The sequence below is a fragment of the Protopterus annectens genome, chromosome 13.part0, assembly GCF_019279795.1.
Source record: "Protopterus annectens isolate FY-2018-M chromosome 13.part0, PAN1.0, whole genome shotgun sequence".
In the NCBI taxonomy this organism is placed as follows: domain Eukaryota; kingdom Metazoa; phylum Chordata; order Ceratodontiformes; family Protopteridae; genus Protopterus; species Protopterus annectens.
This window is the reverse complement of record NC_056747.1, coordinates 829,284,932-829,306,489: the sequence shown is the minus strand read 5'-3', so window position 1 is coordinate 829,306,489 and position 21,558 is coordinate 829,284,932. Positions and strand designations below refer to the sequence as shown.

General features: G+C 38.5%; 1 protein-coding gene across 1 annotated transcript in view; it reads left to right on the top strand.

Moving 5' to 3' along the window:
* Nucleotides 1–21,558, top strand: part of LOC122787696 (BCAS3 microtubule associated cell migration factor) — a 4,651,713-nt gene that overhangs the window by 2,065,078 nt on the left and 2,565,077 nt on the right. The window contains exon 10 of the mRNA XM_044054546.1: nucleotides 16,842–16,918. Within this exon, the coding sequence (XP_043910481.1) occupies nucleotides 16,842–16,918 (77 nt within the window). The remainder of the gene's footprint in view (nucleotides 1–16,841; nucleotides 16,919–21,558) is intronic.

The following is a 21,558-nucleotide window of genomic DNA, read 5'->3' as shown; positions in this document are numbered from 1 at the left end:
GTGGGGCAGGCCTTGCTGCGACCTTTTTGCTACTCCCCAAAACAGCAAGTGCGAAGATTTTTTCACCCTCTTTCCCCAACCAGGCCATCCCAGCAGAGACGCTCTAGTACACGTTTGGCCCCGGGGACTTCTCTATGCCTTCCCCCCCTTCCCACTGATATCCCAGCTGATACAGAAAGCCATCGCTCAGGAAGCTTCTATGATCCTCATTGCCCCTTACTGGCCTCGACAAATTTGTTTCCCCTTTCTCCACCGTTATCTGTTGGAACAACCTTGGCATCTGGACCCAGTTCCAGACCTTTTGACCCATCAGTCGGGTCAGTTGCACCACTCCCTTCCCTCTCTGAACATCACAGCATGGTTCCTCCAATTCCAACCTTAGCCAGGCTTCCTTTGATATCTCACTCAGAGATATCTTGATTGCCTCTCATAAATCTTCCACTCGGAAGATTTATCACAGCAAGTGGAAATGTTTTTCCTTTTGGGCGCAGTCAAAGAACATAGATCCTTTCACTGCTTCTATTCAGACAGTTCTAGACTTTCTAGCCGAACTTTTCCATGCAGGTTCGTCCCCTTCTACCATTAGAGTTCAATTGGCTGCAATTTTGAACTTTCATGTTGGAGTCTCAGAGTCCTCTATCATGTCTCACAAACTCTGCAAGGTCTTTTTAAAGGGAGTTTTTCTGCTCAAACCACCCATCAAAGACCCTCCTCCTCAATGGGATCTCAACTTGGTTCTGGCATCCTTAATTCTTCCCCCCTTTGAACCTGCGGCTTCATGTTCTATAAAATTACTTTCCTGGAAGACTCTCTTTTTAGTAGCTATCACCTCAGCTAGAAGAGTCTCTGAACTTCATGCTCTGTGCAGTCGACCCCCTTATTTAGTTTTTCATAAAGACAGGGTTTCCTTACGTACTAACCCGTCCTTTTTGCCCAAAGTAGCTTCATTGGCAAATTTGAATTAAACCATTGAGCTTCCTGTGTTCTTCCCAAATTATTCTAATAGGTCAGAACAAAAGTTACACAGTTTAGATAATTCATCGCCAGCTTAGGTACTATCTAGACAGGACCAAACAATTCAGGAAATCTGACCAACTGTTTGTTTCTTATGCAGAAGGTAGAATGGGCCTTCCAGTTTCTAAAGACTCTCTCTCTAGATGGCTTACTTCGTTGATTACCCTAGTGTATGAAATAAGACACCAACAGTTGCCATCCAAACCCAGGGCTCATTCAACTAGAGCTTTAGCCACCTCGGTAGCTTTCCAAGATAGGCTGCCTATTGATTCGATTTGTTCTGCAGCTACTTGGGCTTCTCCCCATACCTTCATTTCTCATTATAAGTTGGACCTGGCCTCTAGAGACCGGGCCAACTTTGGTTCCACTGTACTCAAGAGTCTGTTCCGATAGGCCACCCGGGACAAGGTGCTAGGGACGCGGTCCCATCCAGCAAGAATGAAGGCGAGATTGACAACTTAACATTTAGAAGTTATGTACCTACCATAACGTTCCATGTTAGTTGTCTTCTTCTCGCCTTCTTTCTTGCGTCCCACCCTCCTTCCCCCTAGCCAGGACAGACCTAGAAGAGTTTCTTTGTTCCTTATGGAAATTTATTGCTGGTCTTAGCTTTCAAATGAGATCTGAGGAAGTTACCACCTAGCATTGTGGGATATAGGGGAGCCTCGGGCCGGTGAAACTAGCTCTCGAGCTTTGAGTGGCCGAGTCGGAGCCGAGGATCGGCTCTGAACCCATCCAGCAAGAAAGAAGGCGAGAAGAAGACAACTAACATGGAACGTTATGGTAGGTACATAACTTCTAATTATATTTTATAGTCTCGCAGCAGGTTTTTGGAAATTAGCAGAGCAAGGGGAGTAGGCCTAACTCGCTTCAGCTTTTAGCAAACAAGCAAAAACTGGTTTAAACACTGGCTATTTAAGACAGAGAAACAGGAACCAGCCAAAGTTCATATTATCCAATAAAAAAAACCTAAACAGAGCCATGTAGCAGTAACTCTAGCTAGATCAGACCAAACTGAAACCCCCTCCCATGATGTGGATTGTTGCTTCTGTTATATTTTGTAGTGTCAGTAGCACAATAGGTAACACATTTGCCTTTGGTGTACAACAGGGTGTAAGTTCTATTCCCACACCATGTACATCGATTGCTGACACTGCTTACAGCATAATGGGGGTACTGTACCCTTGTGTGCCATCATTCAGATGAGATGTTTAAACTGATGCCCCATCTGCTTGAGTTTGGTGGTAACTTAAGTGGATGTAAAAGATCCCACTGCACCTATAGAAGAGAGTAGGGGTTCTTTATTATACAACTATGTACAATTCACATATTTACAAGGAACTTACATTAGCTCTCCATTCTTTCATTGCTAACAAAACTTTACATCTGTGTAGACCCCCACTGTTCTTTCCATAACAACCATTTGATTTTTCTTATGTTTGGTAATATCCACTTTCCATTGAAAATAGTCTCATTTTCATTCCAGATTGTCCATATAATACAACATATTTTTTTATCCAAATTACTATTATATTCTTTACTGTATGTCTTATAAAAAACATATTTACTCATGTCCATATTTATCTATTTCTAATCTTGTAATTCTTTTACAATTGTATTTTCTGTTATTTCTACATACATTTCTAATTCTGTTACATGTTAAGAAAACAAAGCTAGCAAATCCTTTAATTTACTTTTTTTAAAAGGCATATTTCCTTTTGCTACTAACTTGCTAATTTGTAACCTCCCCAAGAAATCTTGACAAATGGCATTCTTCATACACCAGTTTTTCTTTTCTGTATAGCGTTTACCTTTTCCTTTGTTAAATGCTCGCATGCATTCACACAATAGTTTTGCATCATTATATTTTTATGCCATAGTTCCCCGTTTTCTTTTATTCCCTCTTTCTTTAATTTCCCATTTTTTTCCTTGATACATTTTTATTTCTTAATTTCTCCATTCTCTCTCCTCTTTATTCATTTTTATTAACCCTGTTCTCTTCCATATTTCTTCTTAAATATTAACTTATTTCCTTTCCATGTATCCAGTCTAACACCTTTATATTGATTCAGTGAGGCTTCATATAATATAAGATTCAATAAACCTAAACCTCCGTCCTACCTACCTGCCCATATATAATACCCCTCTTTTAACTATATTTAACCTGGACCCCAAATTAATTTAAATATAATTTCAAGAATGTATTCCTCCAGTTCTTTTGGTATTATATATATATATATATATATATATATATATATATATATATATATATATATATATAAACACACTTGCTATATATGATAGTTTTCCCATCCATATTCTTTATTAAATGTACTTTAACTTCTTAAATGGCAACCTATACATATTTCACATGACATTGAGTCCATTTAAATCTCTGTTTTTTCCTATTCATTCAAAATGTGATATTGTCTAAAATCAGTACCTAATACTCAACTTTTTTCTTTCTAATTGTACTACTTACAACTGTTTATCATCTCCAAAGCCCTTACATTTTTCTTTATTAATTTTTAATCCAAATGACTTGCAATATTTATGTACATATATAATTACCTCTTTCATTTCTACTTTATTTTTAGCTGTTAATATATCATCAACATAACACATAATGGAATAAGAGATGCCCATTTCCTGTACACATTTACTTTTCCCATTTACTAATTTATCCCTTTTACTACACAATCCATAGCTGTTACAAAGTACTACCCAATGACATTCTAGTTTTAAACCTTTATTCATCTCTTTTTCTTGATCTAACCAACCATTAACTAAAATTCTAATTTTAGTATTTTTATATACTGATTCACAATTATATTGTTCCATTGTTTGCCATAAAATATCATGCTGTCTTGACTCAAATGCTTTATTTATATCAGCCACAATTAATTTTGCCTATTTTTGTCGTTTCTTAATATCATCCACCATTTCCCTGATTATCATTTATAATTATTTACTTCCTTTTCCTTTGACCCCGTAAATAGCTTCTTTCATTGTATAATTCAGTTTGTTTTCTAATTTTTTTTGTATTATCTTCATAAGTAGCTTATCACTATTATTCAACATTACTGGCCTCAAATTTTTAAGTTCATTCTTTTCCCCTTCTTTCCATACAGATCTCTTAACACTCCATACATATTTCTACATAACTAATACCATAGTTTAACCATTCATTAAATATCTTTACCAACATTTCTTTTTGCCATTGAGTTAAAATCCTATGCATTAGATACCCTATACTATCTGGCCTGACTGCTAATTTTTTTCCTTCATTGCCTTTTCTAAATCTGTGATTGTAATTTGTTTTTCTATTTCTTTGTTCATTTCATCCGTAAACTACATTACCCTCCACTGATTTTTTTTCTTTATTTCTTTTTTACCATCTTTTTCACATACTTAACTGTAACATTCATAACCTTTTTGGGTTTTTTCAATTTCTCCCTTTTGGTTTTTCATTTTTCTTATTATGCCACTATCTTCATTTACCTTTTTAATCAGATATGGTGGCACTTCTTCCTTTTTTTCTGTGTAAAAATGCTTTTGTGTATTTAATAAATCTTTAATTTTTTTGACAAGTCTGTTCTTTTTATAATATTCCCTTTCAAGACATTATAAAGCTGGTTTTTTGTATTTCTCTGTATTCCTTTTCTTTTTGTCTCTTTCTATTTTCCCAAGTTAGATACGTTATTTTGTACTAAAGTATTATCCACCCTTCTTACCATATTTTGTAAAAATGTGTTGTAGTCAAATGATCTGTCCATAACATTATTACTTCTCTACCTTTTTCATTCCATTCCTTTTCATTCTCTTAATTCCTTTTATAATTTTTATATATTCTTTATTTTTATTTGTTTCTACCTATATTGGTAAATGATCTGAAAACAATTCTACTGCTTCTTCTATCACTGTTCTTATAGTTTTCCTCTTGAATATGTGCTTTTATTCAAACTCCATTGATCTAAATTCCCACATTTTATTATATTATTTCTTCTATTACTTTCTTAACTGATCTTTTTTCCTTTTTGCATCTCAAGTCACAATTAAAATCTGTTATTATAGCCATATTTACTATAACATAATCCAATATTTCTTGAAAAAGTTCTCCCTTTCTTTGCATATCACATATGCATATACTAATAGTCTATAAAATCTTCCCTTCCCACCTAAAGTCCACTGCCCTTAATCTCCCTAATTTAACTAATGTATAATAAAATATTTTATTCCCTTCCTATATAATATAAGAATCACTGAACATATTTCTTCATCCAAGTTCTATATTATATTTCCTAACCATAATGTCACTGTCCCTTTTCTTTATTTAAACTTCTAATATCCTCCATTACTATTAGGTCTACCTCACACGTATTACACTATTCTGTCACTACAATCCTCCTTACTACATTTTTATACTATTAACATTACAGATAGAATCCTAAGATTATTTGCTGCCCTTCTCTTTAATTTGAAATAAATTTGTTTCCTTTCTTTTTTGCTTTCATTCCTAAATCCTTAAATTTTATTTTTTTATCTTTAACCCTTTCCCCAATCAAACCTTTCTTTTTAATCACTTTCTAATATGCATCGTATTCATCACTAACTTCTGTTCCACCTTCCCTCTTCCCTTCCCCTTTTGTGAATTAACCACATTTTCTTCTTGATTTGAATCATTACTCTCTTTTATCATTGTTTTTCATCCTATTGCAATTCTTCCTTATTATATGCATTTTCTCTATTCTGTCATTCTGCACAATGTTCTAAACCTTTTCCTTCTCACAATCCATCCATACATGTCATGTTTGTTTAGAGTTATAACATGTCTTTTCACTATTTTAGCATCATGACCAGTTTCCCCACAGAAGTAACATTTTTGGTTGTCCCAAATACTTTAACAGCTTTATGACTTTCAATATTAATCTTGCTTGGAATATGTGTAATTTTACCATTTTTCATCTTCAGAATCACATTACAGTTCCATGACCCTGTCCAAAGCCCTCTATTATCAATTACTTTAGAAATGTCTTTTACTACTTTACAGGAATTCTTTAGTAAATATTTTTAAAAGTCTTTATCAGTTTTGGTCCAAAATTGTATATTAAGTTTTTTTCTGTGCTTCCCCCTAAAAACGTCTTAACAATATCTTTATTCCATTGTACATGTATGTGTTCTTTTTATATTCTTCCAGAAAAAAATGCTACTTTTCAAGCAGACTAAAAAAATATCACAATAAGTCCCTTTTTTTTTTTTTTTTTTAAAGAGAATGAAAACTCTTACCTCTTGTGACTTTATTCCTAAGGGCACAAGAGTCTTGTGCTGTATTTCATACCTATCCATTTCCGATTCTTCTTTACTCTGGATTCTCACTACATACTTCTTTTTTCCCTAATTCTTCTGGTTTCTTTTTATCCCTTCTAATTTCTTTCTGCTGATTATTTCAGTGAACAATCTCTTTTTTTATTCCTGTCCTCCATCCATATTGATTATTTCCATCATAGTCCCTCATGATATATCCATCCGTGTCTTGGCTCACTCTCCACAATCATTCTGCAACCCTCCTGACTGGAAGGTTGTAATAATAACTACTTCCTTCTGTTCTTCCCCTATCAATTCTACAGATAGATCCCTTTGAAATAAATTTTCTAAATCCTTGATTTGATATCCTCATTGGTTCTCTACATCAGCTCTCTCCTCCTCTAGTTCAAAAAATGCCATTATGGAGTTTGTATTTGTCGTTACTCCAATCTCTCTAAATGCCATGTTTTGTATGCCATTCTCCCAGCCACCGCTGCACTAGGAATGGAAGCTTGCACTCGTCGGCCACAGACACCACGAGTGTTGTAGCGAGTAGGGGAAGTTCATGATACCCTGGCCAAATTTCCCTTAGGTAGTGTAAGGTACCACCTTGGGTTCCCTGAAATGAGGCTACTAGCCTAGTGAGACTAACCTGGTCAATAAAGGATATATAAATAATTAAATTGGAAAATCCCTTTAAAAACAGATAAAAAACAAAAGTTTAAAGAACTAAAGAAAGCTCCTGGGAAAATGCTTGCACACCAGTCAAGACTCCCTGTAACACTGTAACTCTGGTGTGAGACAAATGCTTGCACACCAGTCAAGGCGCTTTATAACACTGTAACTCTGGTGTGATATAAATACAAGTCTTCAAAGGGCAGAAGGATTTCTAATAAACTTTTGCCTCGATGAACTGGTGGTGGGTTAGATGTAATCCAAATCTTACTTATTTTTACAGTTATTACATTGGCTTCTTTTCATAAATCTATTGTTATGGCAAGTATACTTAAACACAGTTGTACCTTCTTGTTCTCATGAGCAGACTTTTTCTCAGACTTGCATTCCCTCTTAACAAGTTCAGAACTTCTCCAGTCATATCTTGTCTCTTCTCTAGAGACCCCTCTGTCACCATTATTCTACCTAGACTGTGTGGAAGAGGTATCATGTTTATTTGGTTAGGGAGGAGAGCTCCTGTTGCTGCCATTGCTTTTTTGGTCCATTATGCTTCCTAGATGATGTGCTCGCCTGGGAAACAGAATGGAAGAAAGTGGGAAATGTTCCTGCGCTACCACAGTCCCTTAATTTTTTACTCTACTACATTCCTTGTGTGTTTGTACATGTGAATGTACAGTGTGTATGCATGTTTGCATGTGTATGGTATTAATGTATACATGTGTAAAGTACATTATGGCAATGTGTGTAAACTGCATACATATAATTAGGAATGTATGAAACAGCTGAGTAATGCTGGCACAATTTTTTCCTATGTAGTGTTTGCTTTGATGTCTCCCAGCTATGAAGTTTTCCATCTCCCCAATCAGACTTGCTGATTTATTCCCATTTAACCAAGGATTTCACCTGTTGCCAGGGCCAGAGCTGTTGTGGGTAGGCCACCATGTAGGCAACCATGGGAAGCTCTTTGTCCCTGCTGTCATTTTGACATTAACTGTCTGTTATGGTCTAATTCCACCTCCCGGGCAGTGAAACTCTTGTTCTGCAGCCTCATTAAAGCTCGCAATGCCTTCCCCATATGGATGCATGCTCCAGTCACCACCCATCAGTCTCCTGCCCCAGACTGCTTACTCCATTCAAACCAATCATCCAAGGGGATTCATCATGAAGTGCATGAACCCAGGATAGCCACATCTGTCCTTCCGTGCAGCACCATCATGTGCCTGAGCTGCTGATTGAACTTTGTCAGAGCCATATTCAGCGTTTTATCTGTCTATGCTATTGGCTGGTGATGACCCTTTAAAAGTACAGAGTAATCTTCCAAGCCATTAGAAAACTTGTGGTACTGTAAAGGTGCTGAGACATGTACATAGGGTTGCCATTTCTTGACAAACTAGACCTACTCCTATGTGCTTTGGCCACAACCCTCCTTGTGAGAAACCACACCCAGAATCAACCATCCTGACTTTTACAATCCATGTGCAATTAGTGTATGCAGCAGCAAATGCACAATAAATCAAGGAAAATATCTGATGGGAACAGCAGTTTTTATTAAGCGGAATAGAATAGAAGCACACAGAATTGCATTGCCCCTTGTGAGGAATGTTATGTTAAATGTTTATCTCTCCATGATTATATTTAGTCTTGAAAACTTTAGAAACATAAATGGCCATACAAAATATAAAAATATAAATGGCACATTTTATCAAGTAGTGACATCCAAGCAAAAGGAACACTTAGTATATCAAATCCTTGACAATAAACCCATTATTACCACGCATCATTGTTGATTATTATCGCTCATTGATGACTTCTGCCGTAAGTTTGATGCAGTCATAACTTACGTGCATACGTTATGTAACATAATGCGTAAAAAGAAGCTTCCCTAATTATAAAGTCTAAATCAATAGCTGTCAAGATGCTTTCAGGTGCCAGCAGTCAAAACATATTCATTAGTGCAGAAGGAAACACTCTATGAACAACTGTGGAATTATGTACAACTAATTTTAAACCAACATGTGCCAGTGGGAGGGGATTGTTCAGAGCAGGGATTATGTAAGAAAGCAACTCATCTATCCATCGTATAGCAGGTCACTAGGCTAGATGTTAGATTTTGCCTTGTCATTCGTATGCTGATTTGCTAGACATTAACAAAAGACATTCACTTTGAATAGAGAGGATCTACTAAATAAGAAGCATTATATATTTTTAAGGGTCCACTGTAAAATTTTGAAAAATCAAAATCGCGAACATCAGAATCCTGACGTTCAGATGTTCGAAATTTTGAAATCTCGAAATGCAAAAAAATAAAATAAAATAATACAAAACTAAAACAAAAAAGTTAAACATGTTGCTGCTGGGGTGCAAGCCCCCCTGCACCCACACCCCCTGCTACTTAAATATACCAACTCTGAGATCGCAGGTAAAGTTACCAATCTGCACTGTTGGATAATCTCAATTGTTTAATTTAGAAATTTCAAACATCCGGACATCGAGATTCTGATGTTCGGGATTTTGAGATTTCAAAATTAGGAAGTGGACCCATTTTAAAACACATTTCTGTTAAGATCACACACTGCATATTGATATGAGTTCACCTTCAGTTATACAAAATACAACAAACCACTACAATTTTTCTTATACAAATATGATTTTTGTCTTAATTCAATTAACACTATGTGGGAAGAGATTAAACAAAAGATAATACAAAAACTGAGAAAATGTAAGCTTTGTTATATGGATAATAAGATACAAGCAGTTAAAATGTTTTTAGTCCTTTTAGTCTTATACACAGGTCAGGCATATTTTTATCAGCCAGAGGAGAAGCTGTGGGTAGCAATTAACAAAGAGCTGAAGGACTTTATCTGGTAGGGGAAGATGGCAAGAGTCAAGTGGGATACGTTGATTTCTCCAGTAGAACAGGGCAGATTGGGATTACCCAATTCGAAGGGGTATTTCAGAGCTACACAGTTAAGACTCCTATACATAGCACAGGCAGAAAACTGTAATTCAAAGTGGAAAGGGATGATGAAACGGGGGAAGTTTAAGAAACAAGTAGAGATTGGGATTTTGGATGCATTCCTTTAAGGCGAATAACAATAATAATCATACAGAATATTATATCCATAAAGTAGCAGAAAGTATTCTAATAACTAAACCAACTTGGGAATGGAAAAAGGAGATTCTGCTGATAGGTATTTCTGCAATTAGGGATACAGACAGTAGGCAAGAGGGTGCTGGAATTTATTGGAGAAAACTGGCAAAGGAGCCAAGGTGTTGGGAGAAAATAGCTAGAGAGGGGAAAGATGATAGGATGGGAACACCCCAAGAATTTATTTGGACTGCAGGTTAGAGATTGCCTACCTTATCAGGGATTAATGTCAGAGTATAGGCAAAGAGGAAGAAATAGGGGAGTCCTGAATGAACAACCAGTACTGGTAGAGTTTTAAATGGAATCTAGAACAGAAGCTGCCATTAAAAAAGGAATAATTAGTAGAGCATATAAAATGTTTCATGATAACTATAAGAATCAATCGGAGAAGATTAGTAAGGATTGGAAAGAGAGGTTGGATAAACAATTCACAAAGAAACAATAGGCGGATATATGTAGGTCCATGGGCACCGGAACCATAGAGTGTGGGGGGAGGGGAGCCTCCCCCACTTTTGCAGATCATCCATACTTCTGTCCATTTCGTTTTTCGCGCCTCCCGCAAATATTTCATAGGTAGGTACTAGGTTATCAGCCCAAGGGCCTACGTAAGCCTAGCCAACAAGGTTCCCTGGCTTATGCCACCCAAGAAAGTTATTTTTCTGTGCAACTTTCGAGCAGAGACACAGAAGTGATCCCCGGGGTGTATTTCCTATTTCCCATCCACTCATCAAGATTTTTCTTAAAGAATGCTAATGAAGAACTTTGCTTGACATAGATGGGTAGCCTGTTCCAAAGTATGGAAAGTCTCTGGGACAGGAATCTATCCCTCCAGCAGGTCCTGTTTATTGTGGTGACAAGGTTTAGGTCCCTAGAGCAGGTAGCTCAGAGGGACTCAGATTTCTTTAGGTGTAACATGTCCAACAGCTCTGGGTTTGACATAGCTTTATATGTTAGGCAGAGATCACCTTGGAGTAGGCGATATGCTATGGAGTAAAGCTGGAGTTTTTTGAGGCGGTCAGTGTAGGGCATTTGTTTGAGGCCAGTTCTGCCAAGAATCCTTTTCCTTCTGACAAAGACTCCAGAGCTCTGGACAGATTGGGTAAAGAAAGTATACACCTCTACAGCCTTGGCCATCTGAGCTCTCAATTGTCAGTTTCATATGTTAAAATATCATCTACACATTTTGGAACTATTAAAACAGAAGATTGCTACCTTTCCTGACTGTGCCAATTCAAAAGAGTTAGCAGATTTACTGCACTCTGCTTGTCAAATGGCCAAACACTCATTACAGTGTGAATATGACGCTCTAGAAGCCTCTAGCAGGGCAGCAGTGATAGGATCTGTTATTAGGAGACATGCATGGCTGAAGGAACAGCCTCTCCCTGATCATAACAAGTCTAAACTTATTGATGCACCCCTAGATAAGGAATGCCTGTTTGTGGGGAAAAAGCAAAAGAGGTGCTTAAAAAGATGGAAGACAAAGCAAAATCTATGCAAACAGCAAAAGATTTCTCTCAGGTTCAACCTCCCAGATTCAGCAGAAACTTTCCCTCTAAGCACTGGGCCTTCCTTGCACTTAGCAGACAGGGCTAAAGTAAGCCCTGCAGGGACAGATCGTCTAGGCCCCTATCCCAGGGCTAGCAGAGAAACAAGCAATGGATCTCTTCCATCTCTAAGGCAGGGAGTTCTAAGCCAACCTTCTATGGAAAGCACTCACAATGACTCCCCCCTCTGCCCTCCCTTCATTCATCAAAACTAGGAGAAAGGCTCTCCCTCTTCAAAGACAATTGGATTTCTGTAACAAAGGACCAATGGGTCTTAAAGATCATTTTTCGGGGATATAATTTCTCTTTCAGTGAACTCCCAATTCCAAGAGGGTACCCAGACTTACCTCCAAATCAGTGGGCAGAGGCATTGAAACAGGTCCAAACGCTAATATCCCATGGGGCAGTAGAACCTGTCCCCTCAGATCAAACCACCAAAGGCTTTTATTCCAGGCTATTCCTTGTTCCCAGAAAAGAGGGCACTTGGTGCCTGGATCTATCCATTCTGAACACCTCCCTGGTGGTCCCCAGATTCAAAATGCTAACTTTGCTGCTTCCTATGCTAACAATAAATGCCTGGCTAGTGACCCTAGACCTAAAAGATGCCTACCTCCAAATCCTTATCAGAGAGTCATGCAGGAAATTCCTGCGCTTCAGAGCAGGCTCACAGTACTTCTCTGCGCTGCCCTTTGGCTTATCTACCGCTCCCAGAGTATTCATCAAATGATTGGCCTCAGCCATAGCATTCTGCAGACAGAGAAATATACAGATTTATCCTTACCTGGGTGACGGCCTCATTCAGGTGGAGTGCAAAGAACAGGTGCTCCAGGACCTTCTCTTTGTAAAATCACTCCTAACTTCCCTAGGGTTCACTAGGATTCACCATCAATGAGAAGAAGCCAAAGCAAAACCCCACCAGGAAGATCATTTTCTTGTGAGCTGTGCTAGACACCGCATCCCAAATGGCCTTCCTATCCCCAGAAAAGCAGAGCTTCCTGCCTCTCTACTTTACCCAGCTGGCTTCCAGAAGTCACCTCACTGCAAGGAAGTTCTTGCAAGCCCTGGAATACATGGCATCTTGCATCCTTCTCATTCCTCTGGCCAGGCTTCACATGAGAAAGCTTCACTGGTATTTAAAGAACCTTTGGTGCCAGCACTCTCAGTCTCTAGAGACCTCTCTCCCTCTGATCCCATGTATAAGGGCAAGTTTCTGTGGTGGGCAGAAGCCTGTGGCAAAAACAAGGGTCTTCCCTTCATCCTCCGCCCTTCTGGCCAGACCATCATGACCAACGTCTCGGACATTGCTTGGGGCGTTCACCTAGCAGACAGGTACATCCAAGGCCTTTGTGATGCCCATCAACTACACTTGCACATCAGTCAGAAAGAAATGATGGCAGTACAAAAGGCTTTGACATCTTTCAAACCCCATCTCAGGCCAGGGGGTTCTCCTTATGAAAACAGACAACACCACAGTAATGTGGTATATCAACAAACAGGGGGGACTTAATCTTACCCCCTGTGCAGGTTAGCCATTAGTTTCTGGCTTACAGCTGCCTCCATGGGTCTACACCTAATTGCCCAATACCTACCAGGGGTCAACAACACCCTGGCAGACCACCTAAGCAGAAACTTACTGGACCCCCACGAATGGGCAGCTCCACAGGGAAATCTTTCTGCAAATCACTCAGGAGTGGGGGACTCCTGAAGTGGATCTCTGCCTCACACCTCAACCACCAGTTGCAAAAGTTCTGTACCAGGGAGTATCACCTCCTAGCATAGAAAGTGGATGTCTTGACCTTCCCCTGGAACTCCCTCTTTGTGTACGCGTTCCCTCCTCTGCCCCTTATTCCCAAGGTACTGATCAAAATAAGGGAGGAGAGACTAAAGACCATCCTCATTACTCCAGATTGGCCCAGACAGCATTGGTACCCCTTACTGCGCAGCCTGACCTTACATCCCCCCAAGCAGCTTCCCCTGATCTCAGACCTCTTGACACAGGTGAGGGGGAAGATACTGCACCCAGACCTACAGACTCTCAGTCTTTCAGTATGGCTTATACCTTAAAAGCTAACAAGAGTCCCTGTTAAGCAAACAGGTCTTGGACATCATCACAGAAGCCAAAAGTCCCAGCACCAGAATATCATGCGCAGGGAAATGGAAATGATTCTGCTCCTGGAACCATTTCAAAGGGGCCAGTACTTCCCATCCTTCCATCCCTCTTATCTTGGATTACCTAGCCGAGTTGCTCAGTAGTGGCCTCTCTTTCTCCTCTATGAAAATCCATGCTTCAGCCATTTCTGCCCAGTGAGATTCAGACCCAACCCTCTTCTCTCGTTTGATTAACAATTCCTCAAAGGAGTTTTTAATATCAGACCTCCCAGAAGGCCTCCCACGCCACCCTGGGATCTGAATTATGAACTAACCATACCTCCTTTCGAGCTTGCTGCTTGTACAGAGTTGAAATACGTCTCCTGGAAGACTGCCTTCCTACTAGCTATCACCTCAGCCAGAAGGGTATCAGAACTTCAGGCTCTCATGGCTGTTGAGCCCTTCATCATTTTCCATTCAGACATGGTCTCCCTGAGGACTAACCCCTCCTTTATGCCCAAGGTGGTATCTGATGTGATCCTCAGCCAAGGCAATACACCTACCCACCTTCTTTCCCAATCCCCAAAACAAGGGGAAAAGAATTCTATACTCACTAGACATGCACAGACAACTCGGGTACTATCTGGACCGTACTAAACCATTCAGAAAAACAGACCAACTACTGGTCAGCTTTGCCCCTGGGGCAGAGGGGAAGCCCATTTCCAAACAAACCATTTCCAAATGGATATCACACTGTATCCATTTCTGCTACAGAGTACATGGGGAACCCCCCCCCCCAAGTCTATCCGTACCTATTCCACTAGGGCAGCCTCCACTTCCACAGCCTCCCTCAGAGGAATACCCACCAGGGACATCTTGGAAGCTGCCACCTGGACCTCTGTCCATACTTTTACAAAGCATTACCCACCTACCTCTTTCTTCTAAGTCTAGGGCAGGGTTTGCCTCTGCATTTGTGCAGGGCCTGCTGTCCCATGCCTAACACTCTAACCTATCCTTCCACCCCTCTCCTCAGCTTTGGAAATCCTCCCACAGGTGATGACTGCAACAGTGAAACACAAAGAATATTGTACAGTTGTGTACACTTAACATAAATGTAGATGTTTGAGTGCATTCACTGTTGCAGTCCTGGTTTCTCTCCCTCCATCCCCCATATAGCATCTTCCCCTAGGGGGACGTAAGCTTCCCATGGTGGCTTTTAGCCACCAGGACCACTTTTCCTTATTTCCTTGTGCTTCTGACAGGTTAGGGCAAGAAAAACTGATGTAATGATGCTGGCTGCCTTGCTTTATAGCACTGATGACTTGACGTCAGACTACATGTGACTGCAGCAGATACAGAAAAACATCGACTTTGGTATTCAGGCGACCGAGGGCTACCACAGCAGGGATCACCCACAGGTGATGACTGCAACAGTGAATATACTCATACATCTACGTTTATGGTAAGTGTGCACTACTGTAACTTATAGTCAGTGGGCATTGATGATGGAGAAAATTGGGGCAACTGTTAGCCTTGTAACCTCCTGTGTTCCCAGAATTACTCACTTGTATGTCTAAAAATATGTATATATGAATATATACGTATATAAAATATATATGATGCCACCGAAACAGTGTTTCTGTAATTGTGTGCTGGCAAAAGTATGTATTTTTATTGATTATTGCTTTTATTATTATTATTATTAAGAAGATTGCTTTTATTATTATTGAAACTATCGTTCTTGATTATAGCATATTAGACAAATATGGATTTTGTAGTTTAATCATAGTTGCTGTCAGGATGTCAACAGTTGTTAAATTAGGCTGATGCCTGTGTCAAGAAGTGAGCAGTCTAAAAAAATGAACTGGTGGGTTATGTGAATGGGTGGCAGCTGTGATTTGCTGCATGTGAGCTTTTCCTTCCTCTTCACAATAGTACAGTTGTTGACGTAGTGTATACAAAGGCTATGGGTGTGAGGAGCCAAGCTCCCTTTTACAAGTATAATTGTGATTTTAAATATGTTGGGAGATAGTACAGAAATATACTTGTATAACATTAGGCTCTGTGATAAATTTTACCAAGTTACAAAGTGGATTAGGATGGCATACATTCTCAATGAATGGAGTTTGTAACAAGTGGTTTTAGATAAGTTGTTGGGTGATGAAGGCATGTTAAGGTTTTTAGTCCAATCTGTCTGTTTGTATAGGTTCATAGGGTATTACTAGGCTGTTGATCCAATAGGTCATTTGTAGCCAAGACAGAGTTCCCTGCCCAGTTTGTCAGTATTAGAAAATATGAACAACTCATACCACTCCCCTTTTTATAAACTTGTAACTGGATTTGACCTCTTTCAATGATAGCCTGAGGGTCTAGGCCCAGGGTAAATGCACATGCACATAAATACATACACATGCGTGTGCACAGATGTGTATACACACACACACACTTATGTGTGTGTTGAATGACTGATATGTGGTACTTGCTTCTGGAGTTTATTTTAGCATTTTTGTCATAAACTTAAAAGCTGTCCTGCCTGTTTTCCATTGTGTTGTAATGTTGGCTTGTTTTATGGTGCCAAATTCATTCTTCCCCTACTTTCACTTCCACTTCTGGTTAAATAAAGAAGGAGACACTTGTTTTATAACTTATTTCAACATTTTTGACAGCAGCTGTTGACTTTTATTACTTTGTTTTAAAGCTTCTTTTGCATTGTTTTTAGTTTTATATGTACACACACACACACACACACACACACACACACACACACACACACACACACACAATTTCTTATTTTGCTGAATTTTAATAAATATGTGTTGAAAATGTAGTATTCTGATTGGACAACTAATCTGTGAGAGAAATCAGCTTTTGATATTGCAGAATCATTTGCACGATGCATAGTCAGGTGACCTCTTCACATATCTATATTAAATTTACAAATAAAATTATGCAGATGTTTTAGTACCTTTCTTAAGTTGTATACATTTTGTTGTGCTTAAGTGCAAATACATGAAGTACAGTCACTGTATCATAGCGATTTTTGTTTTCTTTTTTGTGAATAAATTCAGGTTGCTACCCTTGTCCTGGACCAAATATGAATCCTATTGCACTTGGAAGTATTTGGCTTGCCTATGCTGAGAATAAGGTAAGGGCTAGAGAAATGAACTACTTGTTCTTAAACATAATTGATCTTAAAAAGCATCATTCCCTTTCCAGTTCGTGTTTAAGGTGAAAAAGTATTTGTTAGCAATATCAAGGTAAAATAAATAAGGTATACTGCAGAATTTCCAGGAAACATGGTGGCTGTTGCTTTTTGTTTGTCAAAACCAGGTTTTATATAATTACTGTGTTTTGCGATTACTGCTGTAGCTATTAACCTAGTTCTATTAATTCTATTTTCCCAGCACATGGAACTTTGCTTACTCGCTTTGGAAAGTTGTGTGTGCTAGTGTTTATGCTTGCTGGAGGGTCACAAAAGACCAAGAAATGCACCGTCTTAATGAAGCACAGTCAGGAAATACGGTAGAAATGCACTGCAATAGTAAAGCATACTCTGGAATGACTAAACATTTTTTGAAAAATAGATGCTTGCAAAGGGTGTAGCTGGAATGAGAAAACTTTAAATTATCTTTTAGGGAAGAGTAACTTGCATCATCTTTAAAGTGCTGTTTCCTAAAAGACCATAGGATATTTGAGTTAGATGCAGCTGCAACAGATTCTGAAGTGAGGCCCCACATGTGGGATGAGTATAGCAATACTATGGAGAGAGAGATTTTCAGATGACCTCAAATAATTTATTGCAAGACTTTTATAGACTCACGATTTGGAGTACTGCTAAGACATTGCACATACGCAAACAAAAAAATTCAAAGGAACTCTTAATCTGATGGACATGACCTCCCTAAAAGAGACTGTGCCACACACATCTGATGAGACTGGATCTATTTCTCTAGGTGAGTAGATGAGGTCGCTGTGACATGCAAATAATTCTGTTGCTGCAGAGCTAAGTGAGTGGGTTTTTGGATATGTTCTTGATTTATTTTTTAGGAAGTCTTAGTCATCTGAGCTTATTTTCTCAATTAGAAGGGATGACAGGAGAAGGTTTCATTAATTTGTCCTTATGTTTTGTAATGTCTGGGTTAATTTTATGAGTTTAGAGGGTGAAAGAGACAAAGTCCTGTGCAAGAGGAGCTTTTCCTTATGTCAGAAAACTTTCAGTGATTAGCCAGTTCACAGACCTTGAGCTCAGTTGTCTAAGAATCATTGAAGAAAGAAGTTGAGCACATCAGCTGTATTTGTGAGTGTAGATGACATTTGGACATAAATGCTGGATGTTGATGAGGTATCGTGATCAGCACTCCTTTTTACTATTGTATGGTAGCTGGTGACAGTACCACAAGATTGGCAGACTGGCTTGGTGGTCCTCTTTTCATAAAGAGGCATGGAACAGGAGGATGTTTTCCCCTTGTGGGGGATCATGCTGTTCATCCTCCTTGGGAAAGCTTGTATTGTGATTCTGGAAAGGAGATAATTCTTTTAGCTGAGTATCTGAGTCAGAAGGGGCTATTCAGAGTTTGTCCTGCTTATGGAACATTGGATCAACTCTTAGCCCATACATGGATATTAGAGGAGTCATGGAAGTTCTATATTACAGTCAACGTGTTCTTTGGACCTGTTGATGACACATGACCATGTACCCTGGAACAGAGACATCATATTTTAACAAAGGTTTGTACAGGTGCTATTTTTTTGCAGTTAATAATATATGGTTGTGAGAGTTGGGTTGTTAAGTAAGGCTATGTGCTGGAAATTGATGCTTTTGAACTGTGATGCTGGAGAAAGCTTTTGAGACTTCCATGGACTGTAAAAAGAACAATTTGGTCAGTACTTGTGGAAATAAACCCAGACTATTCACTGGAAAGCCCGTTAGTAAACCTAAAACTCAAACACTTTATCAGTGTAATGTGAAGGCAGGGTTCAGTAGAGAAAACGCTGCTGGGAAAGATGGACAGTAAGATAGAGAGAAAGCATTACTGAAGCAACAAGTATGAATTTGCAAGAACTAAAAGAAACAGTTTTTGACAGACAAGCCTGGAGTGCTAAAGTCCTTTAAGTCATGAAGATATGGGCTTGACTAAACAGTAACAGTCACCAACCGCAGTCTATTATAGTTTGGATGTTCTGTTTTTGCCATTTTTTTCACAAAAAAATAATGTGCGTGTTGCTTTTTTTCAAGCTGACACATACTGTAAATATCTAAATCATATTATTGGTGCGTTCTTATGAGATGCAAGCCAAAAGTAGTACTCTTGCTTTAGAAAAAAAGTAATTATCTGTCATTTTTTTATTTTACTACAAAATACACATTTTATACTACTGAGAGGCATTGCTAATATTTGAGATTCTGTTGTGTATTTTCCATAAAACTCTTAAGCTATTTATACAAACTTTAAAGTCACGTTATCAAGGAGTTTTGTCTTGAAAATTTCTTAATATCTTGAAGCACTAGGGAGATTATCAATTAAAGTTAGGATGTTATTCAGGCCACAGTGGTGTTTTTAAACTGACAGCATGCAACATTTATAAAACATTCAGTTCAAGAGTAAAATAAACAAAAAGCAGTCTAAAACATCAATATATAATGTTGGAGTGATTTCAGACCTAAAGGCAGTATGATATAAAAGTGGTCTGTTCACTCTCATAGTCATAAAATGGGATTTTCTCATTAAAATTCAACATGGAGCTGTCCCTTTGTCTTTTTTTAAGCACCTTTATTCAATTATCACTTAAAACTTAGGCAAACATAAATTAACAGAAAATAAAACCATTTTAACATTTTTCCATTTAAATGCAATATACATCATATATTTTCTTTGATACTATCATCAATCCAACATTACAAATATGCTGAATTCTTGCCTACTTTAAGTCTTGCTCCTCGTGAACATATGCATATATTGTGCCCAGAATTTCCATTTACCTCTATGCAATTTGTTCTGTCCCTTTTCTAAAGATCCCTCTTCCAGTTCTTTTCTCTCTCTCATAATACTCAATATCTCTTACACAGTTGGTGTGGACTTTGATTTCCATTTTCTAGTAATTTCTTTTTTGACAGCCAACAAAATTAAACTTAAGAAGGCCTTACTATGGCTAGACAAAGAATCATTCCCTTACAGTGATTTGCTTACCCAGTATTTCTAATTGAGTACTCTGCAGGTATTTTTTAAAATCTGCAAACTGATTACACTCTGAGAGCATATGCTCCCAGTTAACTCTTTCTTCTCCATCACACTTCCAACATTTGCTCTCTGCCTGAGGAAAAAAAAAATTGGTCTGCTTAGGGCATAAAAATACTTATGCAAACACTTCCAAGCAAAGATCCTAAATCTTCTGGACTTGGTTGCAGACTTGGAAGCCACGTATATGTCTTCCCACTTTTCTTGTAAATTGCCTTTACTCTTCTCAATATTTAGTAAACTCCTCTGATTGATAGACTTCTCATGCAATATTTTATATGCCCTACTAATTATTCTTTTTTTTAACAACTGCATCTGTTCTAGATTCAACTAAAAACTCCACCAGATCAGGTCTTTCACTTAAAAATTCCTTATCCCTTTCTCTTTGCCTGCACTCTGAGATCAAACCCTGGACAGCAGGGCAGTCTTTAGCCTGCAATCCAAATGTTTTCTTGGCCTAATCCCACTCTGTTACCTTTCCTGATGAGATATTTGCTCCCAGTGTCTTGGTTCCTTTGTCAGGTTTCTCCAGTAAAATCCAGCCCCCTCTTGCCTATTTTCTTTATCCCTGCTTGCAGTCATCCCTATTTGCAAAATCTGTCTTCATTCTCTTTTAGTTATTTTATTTATTTGACATTTGTTAACCGGGTTAGTCCGACTGGGTAGAGACCCTTTTTCAACGGAGACTTGAGAAAAGCTCCAACATTAAAAACATACCATTGTCAATGCTTACCGGAGAAACAATATTAAAAAGAACTAACTTGAAATAACTAACATTAAGTAACAATGTCATTTTTTTAGGTGAGACAAGAATACTAAGAAAAACAAAAGTGCATAGAACAAATTTGCCAAAAGTAAGTCAGACAGAAAACTGCATAGTGAGGATGTATATAAATGCAAGAAGAGGACTAGCAAACTGACGGTTATAAGCCAAGAAAATATGATAGCTATATTGAGAGACTAAGTTTAGAATGAAAACAGGAGAAAAACCTAGGTAATATGCAGGTGAAAAAGCAATGTAGGTACGAAATATGTGAAAGACTTTAGTAGAAGCTGAGGGGACAACAGTCCGTTTAGTTGATTCATTTTATAGAAGATGCAGCTTAGAGAGGACAGGCATAAATTATAGAGGACGAGAAGATAAGTTACGATGGGTCATTGCAAAAGCATGACCATGACTTATGGTAGGTATCTTTTAGTGCTGTTTTAAAGGAGCTGGAATTAGTGATATATTTGACTTGTAGTGGTAGTTTGTTCCAAGCATTTGCGATGGAGTAGTTGTAGAGTAGTTTACCAGTATTTTTGTTGGGCATATAAACTTGCAGTAGGTTCTCTTGAGAGCTACGGAGAGCATGGTTGGGAGTGTATGGCTGGATGACAGTAGAGAGAGAGTGGCAAAGTGATTAATCGTGTAAGTCTGAATGAGCTGTGAGAAGCTGGGGTAATAGAATTCAATGCTGAAATTCCAGCCATTGCAGGTTTTTAGGGCTATACAGTGATGAGTGCAATAGGGTAGGTTAGAGGCAAATCTTGCAGTTTTGTTATAGGC